We start from the raw sequence: 23,739 nt of genomic DNA, 5'->3' as shown, positions 1-23,739 counted from the left end.
CCATTTAACTAAGATACTGGCTACTAAAAAACGTTGTGTTATCAGGAGATAAATGGGAAAAGTGCATTTTAAAAATCATAAACAACAGAGAAAAAGCAACTACATTTCACTGCAGGCTTCTGAAGACTCTTTACACTTTGCTTCTTTGCTTTGATATTATACTTAGTCATGTTTAAGGCAGACGGAGTGTTTCATCATCTTGAGTTTATAAAATACGGAATTCTTTACAAATTGCCTCCCTTTTGCCTTTTTCAACTGTTCCTCTCTTGTACTGCACTCCGTGAAGGTTATTTAATACAGCTTGGGACGTCGACACCCTTCGACTGACACCCCTAGTGAATAGCTGCAGGTTCTGCACCAAGGACTCGTTTCCCCCTCCTCCAGAACAGGCTTCCCCAGGACCAGCTACAAATCTCGCTGCAGTGCGATGCAGGCTGAGAATGCGAAGCAGCTTTACGCACGTGCGGCCCCAGGTTACACTGGCGCAACCAAGCGCGGGGGCCGCCAGAGGGGCAGAAGCCACAAGCCCGCACCCGCTGGCTCCTGCCAGCGCCGCCTGCTCTCGTCCGCCAAGCGCACGAAGCTGCGGCCTCACCGGCACACGCAACCCTGGAAAACCCTCGAGTCTCCGTCTTCCTTTTGGGGCCATCCCGTCCCGGGATGTGTGGAGGGGAGGCAGCAGTCGAGAGCAGGGGCGATGTCAAGGCAGGGCAGGAAAAGGCAAGATGGCGCCAGATGGTGCGCGCGCGGCGGCGGCCGTTGGGCGCGCGGCCACTCGCGCCCGCGGCAGCACGAGCGGCACCTCCGCACCGGCACCCGCCCCGCCGGCGCCGTAGCATCACGTGAACGCGCTTGGGCCCCGCCCCCCCGTGCCGGGCGTGACGCAGCGCGGCGGAGCTACGGCGCGCCACTGGTGACACGGCTCAGCACAAGCGGAGGCGCTCGGCTCCCCCCGCGCGGTAAGCGTTGCCCGCCGCGGTGCGGCCGCCCCGTCTCGTCGCACAGCGGCGCGAGGCGAGCCGCTGCCTCGGCCCTCGCGAGGGGGATTCACGGTGTGCCGCGTCGCCGTCTCCCCTCGGGCTTTTTGGGCCTCTGCGCTGCCGTCGTTTTTTTTTTGGTTTTTTTTTTTTTTTTTTGGGGGGGGGGGGGGGGGGGTTGTGGCGCACGGGCCGAGCCAATCCCGTGCCTGCTTTGTCCCAAGATACTCGCCGATTGGCCGCGGTGCCGAGGGCGGGAAGAGCGCCCCTTGCGCTCATTGGCTGCCGCAGCCAGCCCCGGGGCCGTGGGGGTCTTCCTTTCCGCTGTGCCGCAGGCGGGCGGCGGCGGGGAGAGGCGAGGGAGAGGGTACGGGCGAGGACAGCGGGGACGCGGTGGGGAGAGACGGAGGGAAGAAGAACCGGACGGGGTGGGGACCCACGCGAGCTGCCACCGCCTTGCGCGGTTCCGGCTGGCGCGTGCTCCCGGCTCCTCCCCCGTTCCCTGTGTCCCCCCCGCTCTCCGCCCAGCTCCCTAGGGCCGGTGCGCAGGCGCGGCGCCCGGCCGGGCAGGGCGGTGGCCTGAGGAGGCAGCGGGACCCGGCAGTGGGTGCCGGCCCCACGGAGCCGCCGGCCCGCGGGGATGGCCCCGGGCAGCGCCCCCGAACCGCCGAGCGGGGACAGCTTGCGCGGCGGCGGCGGCTGCGCAGGCGCGGCGGGGCGGGGTCGGGTCGGTCCGGGGGGGGCGCTCGGGAATGTCGGCTTATGGGGTTCTGCGCTGTCCTGAGTGGTTTCAGCCGCCCGAACACCCTATTTCTTACTTCACTCTCTTTTTCCGAAGGTTGCTGTAGAATAAGCGGGTATGATATTTGAGAAGTGCAGTGGCTGTCGGTGAGGGACGACACCCGTGACTGCAGGAGCTCTGTACGCGGCTGTTACAAAGGATAAAGGACGGGTTTTAGCTGCTTTCCCTTTATTCTGCTTCAGTCACTAGGTAGAGCGGTCACAGAATGACAGAATTAGGTTGGAAAAAACCTCTGATATACTGAACACCATTTCACCAACAGATAGCTCTGTATGGCACATCCAGTCTTTAATTAGACGCCTCCAGGGACAGTGACTCCATAACTTACCTGGGTAGTCCATTCCAAAGTCAAGACACATTTTCAGTGAAAAAAATTTTCCTGATGTCTAGCCTAAACTTCACTTGGTGCAGCTTAAAGTTTTTGTCCCCTCATCCTGTCATTGGTTGCCTGGGAGAAGATGCTGAACCACTCCTGGTCTCACCCTGCTTTCAGGTGGTTGTGGAGAATGTTAAGGTCTACCTTGAGCCTCCTTCAGGCTCAATCCCACTCCCAACTCCCAGCCATTCCTCATAGGACTTGTGCTTCAGACCCTTCCCTTCCTTATTTACTGTCCTTCTTTGGAGTTCAGCCTCTTGAATCATGAACACCTCCTGTGCCCCCACAGTCTTGTGATTTTCAACATGGTTTTGCCTGATCTAGGGAATCAGTGTAGATTCTTGGCGAACCTGTCAGATTATGCAGGGAAAGCAAGTTGCCTTAAACAAATAAGTGGTAGTACACTCCTGAAGGTCTGTGTGTCTTCAGTAGGAAAGATCATCAAACCAAAACTACTGCTTTAGGTGGCCTTTGAGGGGTAGGTTATCATTTGTATGTCCTTTATATAGAAGAAATTGTTTAGTGTGAGGATGGTAAGGCACTGGCACAGAGTGGCAACCTAGCGAGGTTGTGGATGCTCCATCCCTGCAGCTGTTCCAAGGCCGGGTTGGGTTTGGCTCTGAGCAACCACCTCTTGTGGAAGCTGTTGGAAGTAGGTGATCTTTAAGGTCCCTTCCAATACAAGCCTTTTTGTGAGTCTGTGTTCTGTCTTGTATAGTTGGAGTTGTTATGGAGGGTTTGCTGTCGTTCCTTCAAATAACTAGTGTGGCCTGTGAACCACAAAGTTAATATTAAATGTAGTTTTAGTTGGAGGAAGGAAAAAACATTTGTGATCTGAGTGCTATACCTAGTAGTGATCTTAGACTTTATTGTGCCCTCTTTGCTTCTTTGTGCAGTTGTACTGATGCAGACTTGCAAGACCTTGGCTTTCTCATGTGCTTGTGCTCGTCCATATGATACTAATCATGATGGTGACACCTAGGGAGTAGTAAATAATGGAAATCCAAAAGTGCAAGGGTAAGAGTGGCAATGGTGGATTTTCTGGTGGTGAAAAACCATAACAGACTAGCATACAATTTAAACACTGGATGTAATTCTCTGTGATTCTCACCTTAATACCCCAAAGGTGTGGCATGTGAAGACTATAAATTTTCCATTCCTGTATCAGAACATGAGTAATCAAGGTGTTTGCATGAGACTGGAGCTTTGGATGCTGGGATCTATTTTTTTTCCAGGTCACACCTCTTCATGAAAGATGAAGACAATTACAGGCTTCAGTTGGGTCTCTTGCAATCTTCTACACTATTCACAGCAAGTTACATTCATCATGGAAGTAACATTGCAGTCATTCCATCCTTATTTCATAAATTATTTCAGCATGGACATATAATCAGATTGTAGCTTTTATATAAAATATGGAGCCTGGCAGTAATTGTATAATCCATACATTTTAGAAAAAAAGTCAAATGCACTGATGTGACAGGACAATGATGGACTGTGACTTTTTCAGTATGTTCAAACATGTCAGTTTTATTAGCATTTTGGGAAATATAATTCAAACGACCTGAGTTAAATCTTTTACTATGATTCTTCTGTAGGAACTATTATATAGTTACAGCATCAAAGATTTCTAATTTATTTGCATGAGAGTTTTCTTTGTTAGAAATGTTCTTAAAACTTAGGCTGTCTTGTCTCTCTTTACAGAAAAACATTACTTGGAGATAGAATATGTGTGAAGGAGATGTCAGTCACCATATTCCATTAAACCCAAGCTTTTGTAGTGAAGAACAGCATTTTCTTGTTAGTGTGCACAACATTAGAATGAAGTGGCTTTGCTTTGCCTAGTTATTTTTTTTTTAAATTTTTTGAATGTGTACAGTGTTGGGGTTTTGTGCATAAGATGGAATTTACAGACAGTCTGGCACATGAAATATGGTTGAACTGGAATTGTTCTGTGGCTCCTGTGTTTGAATTCCTAACGTGGTTTAGAATTTAAATATTCTCTTTCTCAGGAAAACAGAAGGGCTGCATTGGATGGATGACCCCATCAGTCAAATAAAAACATTGGTTTCAGATACACCTGGTCCAGTCATTCATTGAAATTAATGCCTTGGTATTAAGGTGCCTGTTAAAGGTACTAAAAAGTTGACCTTTTAGATTGAAGTTTGGAGTATAACTTTTTTGAAAGCTTGGGGAGAAAAACAGGATGATGTGCTTGAACAGATGTAGTGGCTGTGTTTCCTTCTGCTGTTCACAAAACCAGACATGCAGTGGAGTGGTCTCCTGTGCTTTGTGTTGCATGAGGTGTCCAATGGAAATGGTGCTTTCACTTTGGCAGATTGTCAGCAGCTGCCCAGCAGAGAATTTGTGATTATTCTTCTACCCCAGAAAGGTCTGGCTAAGGCCTTGCCACCTTGGGGTAGCACAGCCACTGCTGCCTGAGGTGCAGCTGCATCACACAGTGCCTGGCCAGCAGCAGCCAAGACATGCAGGCACTACTCCTCTCATGCAACAGGAGTGGAAGGAGCAGAAGCAATTACAGCAGTTTTTGGTGGAGGCAAAGGCATGAGGGAAATGTGCCCTGTTCCTCACCAGTGATCACAGAATCAACTAGGTTCTTTCTCAAAAGACCTTTGAGATCAATCAAGTCCAATCTCTGACCCAACACCACCATGTCAATTAGACCATGGCACTAAGGCTGAGTCAAGTCTTTCATTAAACACCTCCAGGGGCAGTGACTCCATCATCTCCCTGGGCAGTCCATTCCAATGCCTAATCACCTTTTCTGTGAAGAAACTTACTCATGTGAAGCCTAAACTCCCCTGGTGTACCTTGAGAGTTGTGTCCTCTTATCCTGTCACTGGTTGCCTGGGAGAAGAGGCTGACTTCTCTTAGGCAAGTATAATGTTTAGTACTAACAGGCATGGATGTCTTGGAGAGAATGAATTAGGAGTAGGGTTGCTATGCACCTGACATTGCAAAGTACTTAAATCTTACCTGGCCAATGGTGTCAAAGTTCATGCAATATCCAGTAACATTAGAGTGGTTTTATCTCTGGTCTGTTTGTTTTTGCAGTGGACATTCTTACATGGTTACACAAACATGTATGAAAGTTTAAATATGCTTATACCTACTTCTGAACTGGATTTTTTTTTTTTATTTTTTGGTCATTATGGCCTGTGTTAACACATAAACTGAGATCATTTATTAGCATGTGTGTATAAAACTAGTGAAGTAGCACTATGTTCCTGTAATTTCCAATTTCTCACCTACAGAAATTCCAAAAGTGACTATTTACTTTGCAGAAAGGAGGCGTATGTTCAAAACTGGGGAATCATACATGCTTTCCTGCTCTGCAGTTGCAAATGCCATTAGTCCTGTTTCTGCCATCTGCCAGAGAAGAGTCAGTAGTTACAGAACAGTCTGTAGTCCATTGTAGGTGTTTATGTTAAATGTATGTGGAAATTTTCATATTTTACTTAATCTCAGTTCTTCAGCATGTGAAGATGAAAGAAAGTTGTGTCCCAAACTTATGTCAGCAATCTCTGTCTTTATATCAGAAAGAAACCTAGCTATCTTTTTTTCCTCAGTATGGAAAGAAAATTTACAGCACGTATTACCGAATTCACACAAATCCTTACAAAGAGATGACCTAAGTGCATTTTTTGAAATAGGCACTAATAGTGTTCTAAAAGAAAAATGCCTGTTTGCATGATTCTGACTGCTTTTCAGTCCAGGGCTGTTCTGTAGCTGTACAGGAAATCCTGTGTGACTGACAAATGTCAGGTTTCCTGGTGCATGGGGTGCAGCTAGTAAGTGAAAGGCTTCTGAGGAGCATATCTCGATGTTCCTGAGATAGCCAGCATCTATGCACATCTTTCTGCACAAGACCCATGGGATAGGAATACAGTACCTTTGCATTTTGCAGTGCCATATGGTCTTTTAACATAGAGAAAGAAATTCCTGTTGCATGCTTGTCTTCCACTGAATGTTTAAGTGACATTGAATGTATAATTTGGATTGTTCCAAGTCCTTGAGAAAAGGATAGCAAGGGCCATACACTCAGTGAAGGCAAAATGTTGCACATTCTTGGTTCCTTGGTGTGTAACATGCTTTCTACAGGGATGTGTTGACATTGGATTTGAGACATTGAATACGCAGTGAGGACATCAGTGATCCTTGTGTTTTGGTTTTTTTTTTTGTTTGATCGGTTACTTCTGCCTTCTTCACTTTCCATTTTCAATGCCAGTGAAAGAAAGGCTGTTTCGTTCCATGCTCCCCACGTTTTGCAAACCGAAGTTTACCTTCATCTGTAAAGAGGAGTTCTTGTGTTGTGTCATATAAATTGTTAATAGGATATACCTTTCTGAAAAATCAGAGTTGATAGATAGAAAATCTAAAAGCATTGATAAACTGCAGCTTGTTTGTTTGCTTTGGCATCTCTAGAATTAAGTACAATGATGACCAAAGATAACTAGTTCAGCATGTGTATCCTTTACTGGGCAAAGCCTGGCTGTTACAAGTCAGAGATTTTTTTTTTTTGGATTGGTGCCAGTGCTAGCACAACATGTAAGTTCAAAGATATAGTACATAAAGATGTTTTCTGGATGTTGTCTTCAAAATCTGCCAACTTAGTTTCTATTGTTCTGAGTTTTATTGGTACAACAATGGACTGATTTGAATTGCATTTGTTTTTTTTCCCTGCCTGTTGTTAGCATTTTCATTTTAAATTATTTACAAGTCTGAGGCTTGAAGATGAGAGCCTAATGAATGCTTTTAAAAATAAAACCTCCTTCTTTGAGCATGTTATGCTTCATGTTTTGAATTTATAACCCAAGCCTTAATGAATAGTTTCCTAGTTGCTCTCATTTTAGAATTTATCAGCTGTCCTATTTACAGGTCTTACCTATACAATGGAAAGATAATTCCTGTTTACCTTAAAAGAACTGTTCTTGTTAACAAGCTTAAACTGCTAATTAGGAATAAAATGGCAATGAATACTATGTCATACCTTTTACCAAGGATGTGAAGGCAAAATATTTAGTTGTTGAGCCTTTTTTTGGTACATTCTGTATAAGAATACAGTGTTTTGATTTTTGCTGTCTCATATACATATCAGGTTAATAAAGAGTATTTTAGGGAGAAACTATGGCTTATAGGTCCTCAAGAAGCAGGTTGACTTCTGCCCTACATTTAGGATATGTTGATGTCTATGCACTATGATACTGCTAAAAGCCTCTGTTGCAAGGCTTCAGATAGATGGCAGACATGTGGAGAATCCTTATGACTTCATGTTTATGCCCAGGTAGTATTTTTTAACAGATAAGTTATTCTCCTGAAAAGAAACACAGGGATAGCAGTAGTTGCTTTGTTTTGAGTGTACATTAATGTAATTTAATCAGGAAGGAAAGAAAACCTGGGACTAGAATTTGATGTTATTTACCTGACTATAAATCAGAATGTTTCCATTTAGTTTAACAGAATTTTTTCAATTTGTGTCAAAATGATCAAAATCAGGACCTGACACAAGCTCTCCATTACATAATTTTTGCATACAAAACCAGACATAAAACTGTATTTTTTTGTTTGTTTGTTTGAAATCCTACCTCAAAAACAGGTTGGTTCTTGAGCTGAGATTTTATGATACAGTGTTGTTACTTGTTGGTACTGGGAACTTGGCAGATATATTATATGAAAAAAGCTACCCTTTCTTTTCTTTAGTCGTTTCTCATTAGACTTTAAGTGTCAAAAATACAGACTTGTGAATTTGAGTGCCATTCTAAATCTCGGTAGCTCAGAAATTCTTGACAAGTATTGCTTTGACTTCTTTGTGAGTGTCTCTTATATCTGCAGAGGGTTGTATGTAGGCTTTGTTTCCTGTCTCCTTTCCTTTGTGTCACCCAAGGAATTTGCAACAGGGATGGCAACCTGAGGAGGGAAGGGGAGGAAGAGACTCAATAGAAAGTTGACAAAGGTCTGGCGTTGACCTTCAGTTTCTCTGGAGCAGACGTCTGATGAGATACAAGGAGCTCCTTCTGTCAAAACCCAAGAATCCTTCCTGGGCAAAAGGTCATTGGGTACAGAAGGTGCTGTTTGGAGAGAACAAGTGAAAACCTGACAATGCATTTTGCTAGCTCTGGTCAGGCTATTCAGGTTCCATTTCCAGGTAAATAACATGCTGAACTTTGCTGGTGGAGGTTGACTTGCAGTAATGCTTTCTCTTTTTCTTCATTCACATCATCATGAATTTAGATGTTGCTGATTTCAGTAAAGTATATTTTGACGGGGAGTGTTAAATAAACCTATTTCAGTGAATGCGTACTTTTGTATTTTGTATGCTAAGGGTATTTACCCTATAAGGGGATGGGTTTCTGAGGAGGTGACTTACAGGCAGAGGCAATATATTACACCAGCTACGACAGAGGGAGAAGTGGGTGAGCTTTCGGGCACACAAGCTTGTCTTGTATTTGCTGTTGGTACCAAGATAATTAAAATATACTTGAAATGAAAACAAAGTTAATCTCTGAAGTTTATACTTAAATATTGCATGGAAGTGCAGGAAAGTAAGGAGTATGTATTTTTATGGCGTCAAATAATATTTTATTTATACATTTGTTGTAAGTACTCAAAGGTCTTTAGTCTTGCCATTAGAGAGTTTTGTGTAGCAATATAACTGACAGTACTGAAAAAATGTCAGCTGATGTCACTGTGGCCATGATTTCAGTTTTACTTTATTTTTCAATTTTCTTTCATTCTTGTAAATTATTCTTCTAAGCTCAATGGGATCTGTTTTGGGAGAAAAGAAATACTTCACATAATATTTAAATTTTGTTTGAATAAACCACCTAAAGCACAGGGGAAAAAAAAAAAAAGATATATTCCCTAAAACAAAATCGCAGTAGGAATTTTGCATTATAAAAGATGATGTTCATAGTGCTGGATTTGTTTAAACCGTTAGAATTGCAAAGCATAAATAATTACATAATTTCACACTTTCCAGTGAAGTCAGACCCTGATTAAGAAGTTGACAGCCTGAAAGAATCTGCTCTTTGACAGTGATGTCTGTATTCCCTCAATTTGTAGCAACTGCATCTAGGAAAACAAACTAAGCTTTATTTCCTTTACTTTGAATGAGAACCCTTATTGACAAAGGGAGAATATTCTTTTTATTAAAAGTTTTCGTACTTTAAATTCACAGATATTTCAGCTTTTCTGCTTTCAGCTACTGTATATTTTGCTGATACCAGGTCTTTTTGCTGTCTTGGTCCTCACTGTCTTTCAGTGTGTTTGATATTCATATTTCTTTTTTATTCCTTCTTCCTTGCTGTGCTTTTTTTCTTCCTTTTCTTAAACAAATAGACAATATGGTAATATGAACTCTAATAGGAAAAAGGCATTGTTTAACTCAGTTGGGGTACTACTAATCCAGTCACCAAATGTAACCATAACACAGCATGCATTTTAATTATTAAATATAATGGAAACTTTGCATTTTAAATCTAGAGTTATAAACCACTTGTTTGAAAATGCACAGTTCAGTGCTATGATTTTAGCTTGTAGTGAATTACAGGGCAGTATTCTTTGATCAGTTATTACAAGTTGAAGATTAGGAGCATTCAGTGCTTGTGTTAATTTTGAGAGTACATATAGGAGTCACTGCAGGTCAAACTGAAGCTCAGTCATGTATATTTTTAATGATTTAATGAGCTGACTGGATAAAACAATGCTAAAATAAGTGACTAACACAGTTATGCCAGTCATTCCAAATTTAAAGGCACATTTTGAGAACTAGTATGCTCCCAAATTCTAGTACTTTATAAAATATGCTTTATTCTTAAAAACCATATTGTTGAGATTTTGCTTCTAGAAAAGTTTGTTTGAATAGTTTTTGAAAGAACTCCTAATGATTTTTGGTGACCTTCCACTAAATAAGAGCTGCCAGGTAGAACAAATAATTAATATTTTCTCCTGTTTGTTCAATATATATTTTTGTAATGGATACATTTTGATCATAAATTATGACAGATACCATGAATTCAAATGAAATAATCTCATAGTCTGTGCTGCATTTTTTGACATGAAGTATAAAACTGTTCCTAGAGTGAATGTGGTTCTTAGTGACTCTTCATAAAAGATTCCTAGTCCCTGCATGAGATGTGCGGGCCTGAACAAGCTCTCTTTTTGGGACTGGTGGACACCAAGTTATGGAGCAGCTGCAGTAAGTTTGGAGGAGTAGGAGGCTTTTCTTGGGTGCCTGGTTTGGGGTGCTCGCACTGCAGGTGTGCCCTAGGTACAAGAATGAGACTTCTCAGGTTTGTGAGTAGTAAATGATATGGTAACAGATCTCCAGAGTCAGTGTCTTTTCTCCAGGTTGCCAGATTTAGCAGCTCTTGTTTTCTGGGCTTAGGACTTTTACTTGCTGTTTTCCTCTAGCTTAGGGGCTGTCTCATGCTGATTGAGAAGGAACTATATTGTTTTTTTCCCTCTCTGAACTAGATGTGGGATATCAGTACCTAAAATTCCAGGTCTCACTTTCTGATCCAGAAATTTTCAATCTTGACATTGAGCCGTACAGTAGTGGCTAACATACCAGGTAGATACAGAGATGAGTGATTTTGGACTGATGAACTTTGGGAATTGAGTGGAGATTTTTGTGTCATGGGACCATCCAATCCCTTAGAGGATCCTTGTTGCTTGGTTCTTTTTTCCTGTTGATGATCTGATACAAATTCTGTAAACTAGTAACTGATTTTACATTTGCAGCCTTTGCTCTTTGAGTCTGGTTGTTTTAAGGATATGTTTGCCTTAGAGCATAAATCTTCTCATTCTTTCTCTTGTTGCTCATCGTCTCTATTGCAAATCAAGCTATATCAAAATAACAAATGATATCAATGTCTAATAGATCCTTAAAATTCATACTTAATAGTTCTTTTTGCTAATGTACCTTTTTTGAGTGTGTGTTTTGAGTGGAGGCTGTGTAGGTGATTTTCCTACTGTGTTTGAGTTTTAATGCATATTTTAGAAATATCCTCTGCTGTCTGTCTATGCCAGATGAATCTAGTCCAGTAAAAGATCTTCCCATGAAGATTATTAAAAAAAAAAAAAAAAAAAGCCTGAATCACAAATGTTACTTATTTATATTGTTGTGGGAATTGGTTGAAATATATATACATAGTCTTCATGGGCTGTAGTTAAAGAATTGCCAAGAGAGAGAGACTTTTCTGATTAATAAACTTAGCTGAAGATTAAATAAAGGCTACGTTTGAATACATGGCTTTGGTGGTTTCCTCTAAGCAAGAGTGCAGCATCACCTGGGGCACATGGGAGCATCTCTGGACTTCAGATCTTTGCCAGATTTCCCTGGTGCCCCTGAGGCAGTGTCTGCAGGCATCTACCTGGTGTAGCTTGGTTGTTGCTCCTGCCAGCTCATCCAACTCACCAGCTGCACTATGAGAACCAATACAAGGTTTTACTCCTTTGCTGCTTCTTTCTATTCCTTTCAGACTGCAAAATGGGGACTCTGAAAATAAAGGTAAATTTCACTTTTTGCTCTTCAGGAAAAAGCTGAAAATAGGATATTGCTAGCAGGAAATAGTGTAGGTTGTAGCTTGCACCTTAAGGTCATAGGTTGCTTGTCTCTTGTTGCTTTATTTCATGCTTCATTTTGGAATCTGCCATATTATTTGCCATATTATTTATGAATTGTTTTCCACATTGTCTTAAATAAGACCCTTTTTATCCTTGTGTGAACTTCTGATGGTTTTTATCTGCCCTTATTTTTCTGTTCAGTTTTCATTGCACTGTATGTTGTCCAGTCTCCAGTTCCTGAATTCTCAAGTCTTATATCTTTTAATTGTGAGGACTGTTTTTTTTTACAGCCTGTTTTGTCTATTTGTCGTTTTTTAAGATGTGCTGATGTGTTTTGTCTTGTGTCTTCCCTGACACAGGTGATATTAATGCTCTTTGCTGTTCTCACTTATTTTTCATTTGTCCAATTCCCAGTTGTACAGCTGACTTCAGGAGATAGCAGTAGGATAAGAGCCTGAACCTGGCAGGTCAGCAGCAGCTGGATGCCAGTACCTGGCTCCCATCTACCCAAAGGCTCTGGTGCAGCCAGCTGACCATCTCCCAATGGTTCTTCAGGAGATGGGGTGGGAAGATAGGTCTGAATTACAACAGATAGATCATACCAACTGATTTAACTGGCCAAGAGTTAAAATTCTTACTGTAATTGTTTTTACCCTTCTCTCACGTTCTTTCTTGCTTTCCTTCTGAAACAGATTTTTTTTTTTTTAATTTGTAAAAGGAAAAGTATACCAACTTTTACATATGAAGTGGATTTTTACAGCTGAGTTATAAATTCCAAAAACTACGTGGTTTATAATGGAAACACTTACAGGGGAGAGGGGAGGGCACGTTATAATACATATGTAACCTTTTCCCCCCTCTCTTTAGTGAATAGACCGTTTAAACTAAATTAAGTAATGGATATAAATTGTTGTTTCAGTTTATAATATTTCATGGTTGATTTTATAGATAAAAGTTACATTTAATAATAAATATGAAGAAGAATTTATACAGCCTGTTCTAGTTTGATATGGAACAGCAAATCCCATTTCTCTGTAGCTGTAAAGAAAATTCATTATAATGTCTTTGATTGTAAGAGATGTCTTCATTGTGATTAGTTACACTGATAATAAAACAACCTTTTTACAAATGGCACAAGATACATGAGATCGTATGTGTCTGCCTTTTAATAGCATTGAATGTGTGCATTTGCTATCTTTATTCTGTAGTCCTTTCATTTATAACTGGGCACTTTTAAAATCTATAAGTTATTAAAAATCATCTAATATAATTTAATTTTTCTTTTGAAGCATTCTGGAGAGTGAAGTATTAATGCAACTAAAAATTATTAATTGTTGAGTTTTCAAAATATAAACTAATTTTAATTAAAAAGTGGGCTTATGTCATTTTATTTAATTCTGAATAACAAGTTTTGTAGATAAAATAGTGAAATCTGGATATATGGCATTACTTTACAAATCCTTTTTAAGCACCTAGAGATATATCTTGATTTTCAAACACCCTATTCCCATTGAATTCAGTAGAATTTAGATGTTAATAGGTATTGGATTAATTTAAAACACAGATAGTAGCATGAGGATACCTGGGTAAAGAGCTGCCTTCATGGCAAGGCCCAAAGAGTGGTGGTGAATGGAATTACATCCGGCTGATGGCTGGGCACAAGTGGTGTTCCCCAGGGCTCGGTACTGGGGCTGGTTCTATTTAATATCCTTACCAATGATCTGGACAAGAGGATCGAGTGCACTCTCAGTCATTTTGCAGACAGCACCGAGCTGGCCAGGAGTGTTGATCTGCTGGAGGGCAGGAAGGCTCTGCAGAGGGATCTGGCCAGGCTGGATCAATGGGTTGGGGCCAATGGTGTGAGGTTCAACAAGGCCGAGTGCCGGGTCCTGCCCCTGGGTCACAACAAGCCCGGGCAGAGCTGCAGGCTGGGGGCAGAGTGGCTGGAGAGCTGCTGGTGGAAAAGGAGCTGGGGGTGCTGATTGACAGTGCCTGAACATGAGCCAGTGTGTGCCCAGGTGGCCAAGGAGGCCAATGGCTTCCTGGCCTGTATGGGGAACAGTGTGGCCAGCCAGGAGCAGGGCAGGGATTGTCCCCCTGTTCTTGGCACTGCTGAGGCCGCACCTCAGATCCTGTGTTTGGATTTGGTCCATTCACATCAACAAAGACATTGAGGTGCTGGAGTGTATCCAGAGAAGGGCAATGGAGCTGATGAAGGGTTTGGAGCACAAGTCTTATGTGGAGCTGGGGTTGTATAGCCTGAGAAAAGGAGGCTCAGGGAACATCTTATCACTCTCTACATGTACCTGAAAGGAGGTTGTAGCCAGGTGAAGATTGGTCTCTTCTCTCAAGTAGCAAGTGAGAAGACAAGTGGAAATAGCCTCAAGTTGCACTGGGGGAGGTTTAGATTGGATTTACAAAAAATTCCTGTATTGAGAGGGTTGTCAAGCCCTGAAACAGGCTCCCCATGGAAGTGGTGGAATTTAGCATCCATGGAGGTATTTAAAAGACGTGTGGATATGGCACTTGACATGGTTTAGTGGTGAACTTGGTAGTGCTGGGTTAACAGTTCAACTCGATGAATATGGTCTTTCCCAACCTAAACAATTCTCTGATTTGGGGAGAAGGGAGAATTTTGTGAGGAATTCATTAAAAAGGGTATTAATTTTTTTTTTTTCCATTTTACATATACCTAAAAATACTTAGATGTCCTTAACACCGCAGTACAGAATGAGATTGATGAGAAAAATGTAATGGTTGTAATAAGATCCTTTGCATTTTTACATTGCTATGATTTGTACTGTTACAGGGTTGTTTTTACAGGGTTGTTGTGCAGTAAAATCTGTATTGTTTAGTATATGGAAATAATATCAGATATTAAATCCTGGAAAAGTGGTGCATTTGCTCCAAAATTTTAACATGTATAATGGAATTGCAGGGTCACTGTTAGAAGTTAATTCCTTTCCTGTGTCATGTAAAAGAATTTGGTGCTTTAGAATGAGTAAGGCTGCTTAGCTGACAAAACTGAAGTTGTGTTTGATTATCAAATACTCCTTGAATTTACCAGAAAGTGAAAGCCTGAATCGTAGCTTTTGGGTGATGCTCAAGTCTTCTTGAAAATTCATGATGGAACAGCACACTTAATGTTAGGTTTCCCTGTAAAAGACATAAATCAACATTTTTGCTCTGTTTACTGTAAGGTTTAATTTTTCATTGCTGACACTTTTCCATTGATGATAACAGCTAGGAAAAGAGTTAACTTGTTAAAGTTTTTCCCAGGGTGAATACTAGGAAAATGCCTGTTGATGACTGAAATAGATGACTAATTATTGTTTTTACCCTCTGAGAGATAAACAGGCTGTACCAGGACCCTTCACTGTAGGAAGCAGCCCCTTTGACCTGCAGTCTCTTTCTGTGCCCACATTGCTCAGTCAGAGGGACTGACTCTGTGGGTTGGGCTGCTCAGTTAACTGTGAGCTGCCAAAACCCTGCCCTTCTGTGGGGGACAGATCTGGCATTGTGTCCTGGCTCTGCTTTACTGTGATAAGTCACCATGCAGGTCACCCATCATGTGGTCCCTCAGATCCTGTGGGTGTTTGAGCTAAGCAACAGCCTGCTTAGTGATATGTCAATTTTTTCCTGCCAGGAAAGTGTTGGAGCAGGTGCAATTTATTACTCTAGCTTGGTCTCGGGGTACTTGCCCTGGATTGCTATTGTGTATGTTTTCTGTGTTCATTAAAACATATTGATCTTGGGAAAGTTTGTGGGATTGATTTCAACTTGGTGTTTTTCAGGGAATTAGTAGTATTTTTGTAATAACACTCTCCTAAAGCATCCCTGAGAGAAAGAGTGATAATGTATTGAGGAAATACAGAGTCTCTGCAACTAAGTTGCAGTTCTGCCCTTACTCCCGAGGTCCCCTTGTCTGGACAAGCACTGCATGGTCTTTCTGTAACCTCCTGTGATGCCCAGGAACTGGGTCTCGGCAGGTTCCAGCAGCATCTGCATTTCCTGCCCAAGAGGGCCTTGGGGGGCAGAAGGCCATGCCCAGGGCCACCAGGTTGATGAGCCACATCTTTCTAGGTGGTGGAAGAGTTGGACTGTGGTGCCACCCTGATCACACCAGATGATGGTGGGGTTAGCAGTGGTTCTGTGTAGCTGCTGGCCTCTGGTGAGAGGGAGAGACTTCCCACACTTGGGCTCCATTTTTTGTACTTCCCAGGCAGCTGTTTGATATTGTGGTGCTGACTTGAGATAGGAGTTTACTTTGATAAATCAACAACTGAAGGAAATGCATTGCAGTCTTGTGTAGCTATTAAGCAGTGTGCTTCGAAATAGGGAAAGGGTTTTGCAGCCTTGAGATACCTTGATGCAAGGTGCAGCTCTTAGAGCAGAGTGAGGCTTCATAATTTTTGTAGGTATTAGGGCAGTGGTCCCCACTGCAACTATTCCCTGTTGCTATACCCCATGCCACCACTCCTGTGGGAGAGATGAAAATGTTAATTGACAGGTGATTCCTTGTTTGGAAATGTGGTTGAACATGTGTGCCTCACACAAATTGTACTACCACTCTGCACATGCTTAGGCATACTGCTGGTTCTGGGAGAGAGCTGAGTTTCAGGGACTGGTTTAGGTAAGCACCAAATTTGTTGTATTGAAAGAAATAGACTTGGAGGGAAATGAGCAGCAGCATTTGAAACCTTAATGTTATTTGTTGCCAAACTATTGATAAGTGTGAATGCTTTGGGCTAGTAAATGGGGGGTTTATTTTATAAGTCATGGTGGTATCAGCAAGAGGCTGTTCCTTGTCTTCAATTACTTCCCTCCTTTGGTTCCATCTGCGTAGAATTAACATTCTGGGAAGATGTGGTTTCATCATATGGGGTGCAAGAGGAGGTGGAAGCTGCTCTGCCATCCTCTGGCCTCTCTCTCTGGAATAGCAATGCCTTCTCATACACCTTCACTCTCCACCTGCTGACCAAGAGTGTGTTTTTCTGGGGAGAAGTGGGAGCGGGCTTGACCTTCAGCCTCTTTTTGATCCTCAGCTGAAGCAAAGGAGGGTTTTGTAGCTGCATGGCTTAGTTCTTCTGGTGAAGGTCTTGAGGATGGGGAAGGGAGAAGGCTCCATGGTATGCCATACTAGTATCACTTGATGGCTGGCACCACAGAAGTCATGAATTTGTGTCATCCCATATTGCCAGCGCTTGGACTCGTATTGCCACCATCACATTGGTATGCCTGCCATTGCTGTCTTATACTGGTTTCTGTCTCTTGATACAGACAGATGTGTCACAGATGGAAATTAGAGTAAAGGTCAGTTGTAACCCCGGCACTGTGTACAGTCTGAGTACGAAACTACTAGAATTAAAAGTTCTGCAGTGACTATATCTGAAGCTTGGGTTTGTTCACCTGAACACAGGTTAACAGTTACTTCTGGAGGAAGCCAGGCTTCGCACAGGTATGCATGGTTTAAGTCACAGTCATGATCATCTAAGTTATTGGGGGGAAAAATTCCCTCTCTGTGTTGCAGAGGACATGGCAGCACAGTCGTGATTACTTGCATGTATTACAGAAAAACATTAAAGAGAAAAGATGTGATTTGTCATGCATCTTTTCCTCTGCATATTAAGGGTTTAACCTCTCCATTGCTGAGGTCTGTGTACAGCTATCCCCTTTTTATATTGATTCCTTCTTTTTGGTTGAAGTCCAATATAAAGATATAAAGAAGGAAAGGCTGGTTTGTTTGCTTTGCTAAAGTGTGCTGGAGAACTGCCTGTGCTGGAGGGACTTGGGACATCATCTATTACACACAGCCCTTCTGAGTGTACCTGATGTGAGGCAGCCCCCTGCTTCCACCGTGCTCCCCAACACCCTCAACTTTATGTGAGAAACCCAACTGGAAAATCAAAACTGAAAAAAAGTTAATTTTGTATGTCTTGTAGGATTGAGCTGAAATACTTCCAGTACGCTCACTTCTATTTCACTGAAGAGAAAAACAGGGTTTGTTTCTAATAGTTAAATTTTTGAGTGTGTCTGTGTGTCTACCGTAATACAGTAATTTGATACAGGCATGTAAATATGTACATTCTAATAAATATTCTAATTGAATAAAATCAGCTGTCATTTCATTAGATATGCCTACCAATAGAAGATGTAATACCTTTCTGTTTGATCAGTTTTTCTCAGATGGAATGCAATTACTTCCTTGTATGAAGTGGCCACCAGGGGTCATCAGAATGCTTTTAGTTTTATTAATGTCTCCTTTTCTTTAGACGCATTTGTACACTTTGTATTTTCTGGAAACTTTGTTAACCTATCACACAAAAAAACCCCAAAGTCTTTGTTAACTGTTCAGCCAAAAATTCATGCAGCTCTTTTCAGCTGAGCTTCTTGAAGAGGCAGCTGATGAGGATATGTGTTCACAAGAGTGAGAAGCATGTCCATAGATACACTGATTACTGCATTATTTTCTTGATAATTTAACTGGTGATAAATACAGTAGTAGTAGATGACAAATGCATCCCAGGCTGTGATGGTAGAGACCTCTTGTTGCTTTTTGTTTGAAATGGTAGTTTTAAGCAAGGGGCCAAGAAAGTCATCCTTTTTTGACTTTTTGATTTAATTTTAAACAAAGGTTAATGGAAATTTAGTAGGTCCTCACTTATCGAAGTCTTCACAAATATTAAACACCTAGAGTAGCCTTCTAGGAAATCGTACTCCTTAGATTTTTTTAAGGAGAAAATAGGGCTTTTAGGACCAGGTTTCTAGGCTAGAATTTCCAAGAGCCAATTTACAAGTAGCAGCAATTACAACTTGCTTTTATCTTTTGCTGCCGAAGTTCAGGAAAAATTTAAGGCTTCCAGTATTTTTTTCATATGTCAGCGATAGTATCTGTGTAGTTCTCTGATGAACTCCAGTGTGGTCCACTGTACTTAAGCGGGTACTACAGCCAACAGTAGAAAGGGATTCAAACTGCATTTTACTTTTTGCTTCTTTTTAGTTTTACTTGGTGTACTGGGTGAGAACTGTATCTTGCACAAAAGCATCTCATTTGAAGAATTCCCACAAACCACAGAACTTACTAGTGTATGTGGATAATAGTATTTCTTTCCTGGATCTGATAAACTCTATAAAATTAAGTGTTTTGTGAATACTTAGAAAGTGCTTTTCATCCATAAATATCACAGTGCTATATGAATGCAGTCTTTTTTGGATCCTCAGAAGTTTCTGTTGAATGTTTCTATTGCTGTTGTTACATGTATGCCTTGCACTGGAAACAGTCAGGATTCTTTGATTTTAAAATTCAAAATGTACAAAATTTGTACATTTGTACAAAAATGTACAAAATTTAAAATTCTTAAATTTTCAAAAACTGAAAATCTGGAGGTCATATAAAAATTTCTAGGAGGTACTACTGCATTTCCTCTGATTCTATCTGCACATGCATTCCTATTGTTTCTGAATGCACTTGAAATGAGTGTATATCTCAGTGTGTCTTTTTTGACTTCCTTTTCAAAGCTGATCTAATCAATGGTTCCTGTTGCATTTAGCAGTATTTGGCTCTTTCTGAAATGAGTGGATGATGAACCAGGGAGCCTTTGTGTTGCCAGTTTCTGCCCACCTGGAAGGACTCTGGAGTGGTTTGGAAGCAGAAGCAAGAGGGATGTGGGTAGTATTGCAGGTGCATTTCCCTGAGATGCCAATACAGTTTTTTCAAAATGGTGGCTGTGAGAAAATGAAATTAATGGGTGCAGATAACTCCCAATTTTCAGTGATACGCAGGGGATGATTATCAGCAGGCTTTTTATTTTGTCACTTGAACTGTTCTGGATAGATCTGTATGGAAATTTCAAAGTGTTTAGTCTTGGAAGTCTGCAGCTTATTTGGAAATCTCCTGTGGAGATTTTGCTGTCCTAGGAAAGTGGTGCCTTTATGAGGTTTAAGCCTCATGACACAAAGCTCAAAGTTCCTCCATTTTTGAGCTGCAAGGGAAAACAAATGTTTGTAATGGATATAATCAAATTCTCCTCAAAAATAGGTGATCTTTGTTCCCTTTGAATTGACAACCATATTGTCTCCTGTATTCCATTATTGAGGAGACTGTTAGCTTGGATTAATTGTTCTGAAGGAAGTGTGGTAACTTTGTAAGGCCATAAGACAGACTTAGGATTCAATTTAGGAAGGATGCTGAGCCACTGAGAAGATGCTTATTTGACACAGAGGTAGTACATTGACATGAGTTGTTAACATGCCGCTTTGTACAGGCTATTTAAGGAGCTCATTAAAATGATTTTGCTTCATTGTATCCATTATTTCATTGAAAAAATTAATTATCTGAAAAGGGGAATTTTTACTGGAAAAAAATGAAACTCTGTTTTCCATATGTCACATCCTTTACAAACACTGCAGATCGGGCATTGAATACTTGGAGACAATAGTACTGTGACTGAGAAGTGCTCTGGAAATTCTAATGCCTGGATTAGCATAAAAAAAAAAAAAGTTATTACTTGTAAATAAACTTTTTTTTGGTGTTCTTCTGTACACATCCCTATCCCTTCTCTTGTCATAAAACCAAAAAGAGAAGTAAATAAAATTGTATTGACCATCAAGTTAAGGAACTTTGAAGTTTACTACAGGTTTATCAATCATCACTAAATTTCTTATCTTTTTGATCTTAATTTAAAATTGCTACTTTCTAAGTTTCATCTGAGGATTAGAGCAGTGCAGGTCTTACACTGGAAAGCTTAACTGCCCTGTCTCTACCTTTTGGCATAGTAAGATATTATACACTGTTGTTTTGGATGGGTGGTAAAAAATTGGGACACTCAAATCCAATGTTCTCTATTTTCATCAAAGAAAACAGCTTCTGTCCACAAATGACTTATGCTTGTGTGTAGAACTGTAGCAGACACTATGTCAATATACAAAAAAGCTTTGTATGAAGAATAAAAAAGAGTTGTTATCAGGTAAAAAACGGTGGTGGCTGCTCACGAAGTGCTATTTTTCTCTTTTTTTTGTATGAATTTTCTACTTTACAGATAGTGAGATTGTGCTGAATTGTGATTGTGAGATATCTTTTAAATTAATTTAATTACAGAAACAAAAACTCCACAATTCTGATAATTTGGAAATCCCAGTGGATGAAAGGGGAGAAGTTTTAGTTATATTGGTTTATGTGATAAGGCCAAAATACTACATATTATGCACTTGCAATTTAAAAATGTGTGTTTTATACATTCTGTAAGGATTTGGATAGTTGGCCTGTGCAGATGTAATGCATGTAACAGACACTCTGCTTTTGAAGATCTTAAAAACATGTTTCACTTCTTTCAGATATTTAGAAAATTATTGAAGAAAAACACTATGTTTAAGTAGTTACAGTAGAACTACTGAGCTCAGCTTTTTATAGGCAAAAATTGTGAGGCCACAACAGGTTCCTTTCCAAAACTCAGGAACAGCACTGTGCTACAAAGAACCTTAAAATGCATTAGGTAATGTATGACTGTCTCCAAGCAGAAGAATTTGTTAACCTGAAGCTAATGTGGCAAATTAATTTTTGGTCATATCCTTTAAGGATCTGTTCAGTTATACTTGATTTATATGAACATTAACAAAAGATTTATGTTACAAAAAGTCAACCCACTTTTGAGTTAGAACAGCTTCATTTTGAACATCGAATATCATGTTAAGAGAGCACTGTTTGACAGAACCAGCTTTTAAACTATGGAAATACAAGGATTTGACTGCTGTCTGCTTAGCTTGGGATTGATCCTGTGCTGCCGTTTTCTGCTGTGATGTTCCTGGCATTATCATTGGTGCAGTCTTGGAGCCTATATAAATACATTTTGGTTTATTTATGCAATACTTTAAGTGGTAATGTATTGTTGCACTTTAAGCACTTGTTACTTGTAATAATGTCTCTAGATGATGCTTTAAAAGATGAAGGTAGCAGGAAACGCAAGGAAGTTTATATCTTGCACTGATTTTAGTCTTGTTGGTCCATGAATATGGTGATTCAAGAGCTGATCCTCCCCATTCCTACTGCTATACAAGTTTGGCAGCATTACATTGATATCAAAAGGTGTACTTGATCACACTAACAAGTAGGAGTTAGATCTAAGCATATGCTTAAGGTGCCGTGCCTTCAGACTTGTTACTTGTTACATCTAGAGTGTATTCTTAGATTAGGTTAATAAAACTCCAGATCCTAATTTTTTGCTTGTGATGATGATCCCTGTGCTAGACTAAAGCTTGATCCAAATTTAATTTTGCAAAAAGAAACCCATTTGATCTTATATGGTCACTGTGACTGTCCAGACTTTGAGTGCTGTTGATGCCTTCTCCAATGCATTGATTCTTCTATATTACAATACCAACTGCAGGATGGCTCTTAATTAGTGTGGTGGCTTTGTTGAGGGCAGAAGTGAACTGGTTTAGGCAGACGGAGGATTAGGACCCCTCAGATTTATGAAAAGCTTGTGCTTTACCATTATCCTAGTACTCTGTGGCAAATCTGGGAAGGAGCTTTTGTGAGAGAAGCTTACAGCAGAGGAAGCACTACAGGCTCTTTTTGTCTAGAGGCAGCTAATGGTGTGCTGAATGCCTTCTTTGAGTAGGGATAGCCATTCCTGCAATTTATCCATGCAGGAAGGAGCCCACAGCTGCATTTGGTGGGTGTGAGGCACTACTCTGCCATCAAAGAAGCTGAGCTAGATTATATTGAAATTGTGTTAGAGGCACGGCAGTGTGATCTGGGCAAAGGTTGTAGCAGGAAAGAAGCAGAGATGTGGTCCAGTGCTGTGGTCCACTGTTCCTGATCTTGTGAGATGTGGAGAACTGAGCAAAGCTCAGCAAATCACTGATCGTGGTCTTAGCAAAAAGTAGTTCAAGTAGCCATTAAGTCTATCAGAAGATGTGCTTTTGTCCTACAAGCAGCTTTAAGAGGGAGCTAAAATAAACTGGAGGCTATTTAATTCCTTAGATTGATTAATATAGAGGCAGTTTTAGAGAAACAGCAGCAACTGCCTCATAGTTGTTTTCTTTCATAGAGAATTCTAGATTTTGGTTTCATGCAGGTACAGATTCCCATGTAGTGATATTTTGACACAGATTATATGGAAGTGTGACAGAAGAAAATGTAACTTTGGGAAGGGTGTGCAGGAGTAGACTGTTTTCCTGGAAACTTAGATGTGTGGTAGTGATGAAGTTGGTAAAGGTGTATCATTACCACACCGTGCCATAGGTAGCAGTGCAGCTGGAGAGAAATTGCCTTGATAATGCTTTCTGGTTGTGGGGGTAGATGTGAGGCTCTTGACTTCATTAGAACTGCCTGTAAATGGAACAGAGTGCAGTCCCAGTCTGCATGCTAAAAGTTTGTCATGAAATGAAGGCAGAGATAAGGAATTAGGCAAGAAGTCTGCAGTGTAAGGCATCTTAGCATATTTGTATTACATATGTGATTATTTTAATTTCATATTGAGGTTATTGGCAGCACCTATGAGATTTGTATTGCATCTTTCTAGCAGCTAGTTTGTAGTTCTTACTACAAACAGCTTACAAAGATAAAATAGAGGAAATACATTTTTTTTTTTCTTGAGTGCTAGAGAAATACATAATTGGTGCAGTTGACTGGGAGATCAGATTGGACACCAGAACTGGGATTCTGGTCTGAGCACAGAGCAGGATGAACTTCTATTGAAGAGTTACTGAACAAATGCTGAGAAATGAGGATAAACCTGTAGAGATTGTGTGCAAATAATCAACCATCTTTTTTAGGTGTGCAAGTGGCCAGTGGAGATGAGCTGAGTTTCCAGAGGAGTGGCAGAAAAGGCCACTTTTTGTTGATGGAGAAACCTCTAATTATCCAGATACAGCTTTTGATAGTGGAAATGTTCAATGCCAGTATTAGTTCACTGCTGGACAAGTTTTCTGATAAATCTTATGGTCTGAGAGGAAAATATCCGATAAAGAAGATGGAGAATTGGTTTGCGATTGCT

At 40.8% G+C, this 23,739-nt stretch overlaps 1 protein-coding gene and 1 long non-coding RNA gene across 2 annotated transcripts in view; both read left to right on the top strand.

Moving 5' to 3' along the window:
• Positions 1-676: 676 nt before the first annotated feature.
• ZNF407 (zinc finger protein 407) overlaps positions 677-23,739 on the top strand; it is a 335,252-nt gene continuing 312,189 nt past the window's right edge. Inside the window, exon 1 of the mRNA XM_015618174.3 lies at positions 677-959. Within this exon, the coding sequence (XP_015473660.3) occupies positions 698-959 (262 nt within the window). The 5' untranslated portion in view covers positions 677-697. The remainder of the gene's footprint in view (positions 960-23,739) is intronic.
• On the top strand, positions 1,379-4,228 carry LOC117243928. The gene is made up of 2 exons (XR_004496040.1): positions 1,379-1,968; positions 3,052-4,228. It is a non-coding gene; the product is annotated as an uncharacterized LOC117243928 (long non-coding RNA).

The sequence above is a fragment of the Parus major genome, chromosome 2 (assembly GCF_001522545.3).
Source record: "Parus major isolate Abel chromosome 2, Parus_major1.1, whole genome shotgun sequence".
NCBI lineage: Eukaryota > Metazoa > Chordata > Aves > Passeriformes > Paridae > Parus > Parus major.
Note: the sequence above shows the minus strand (reverse complement) of the source record. Positions and strands in the feature narration are given on the sequence as shown.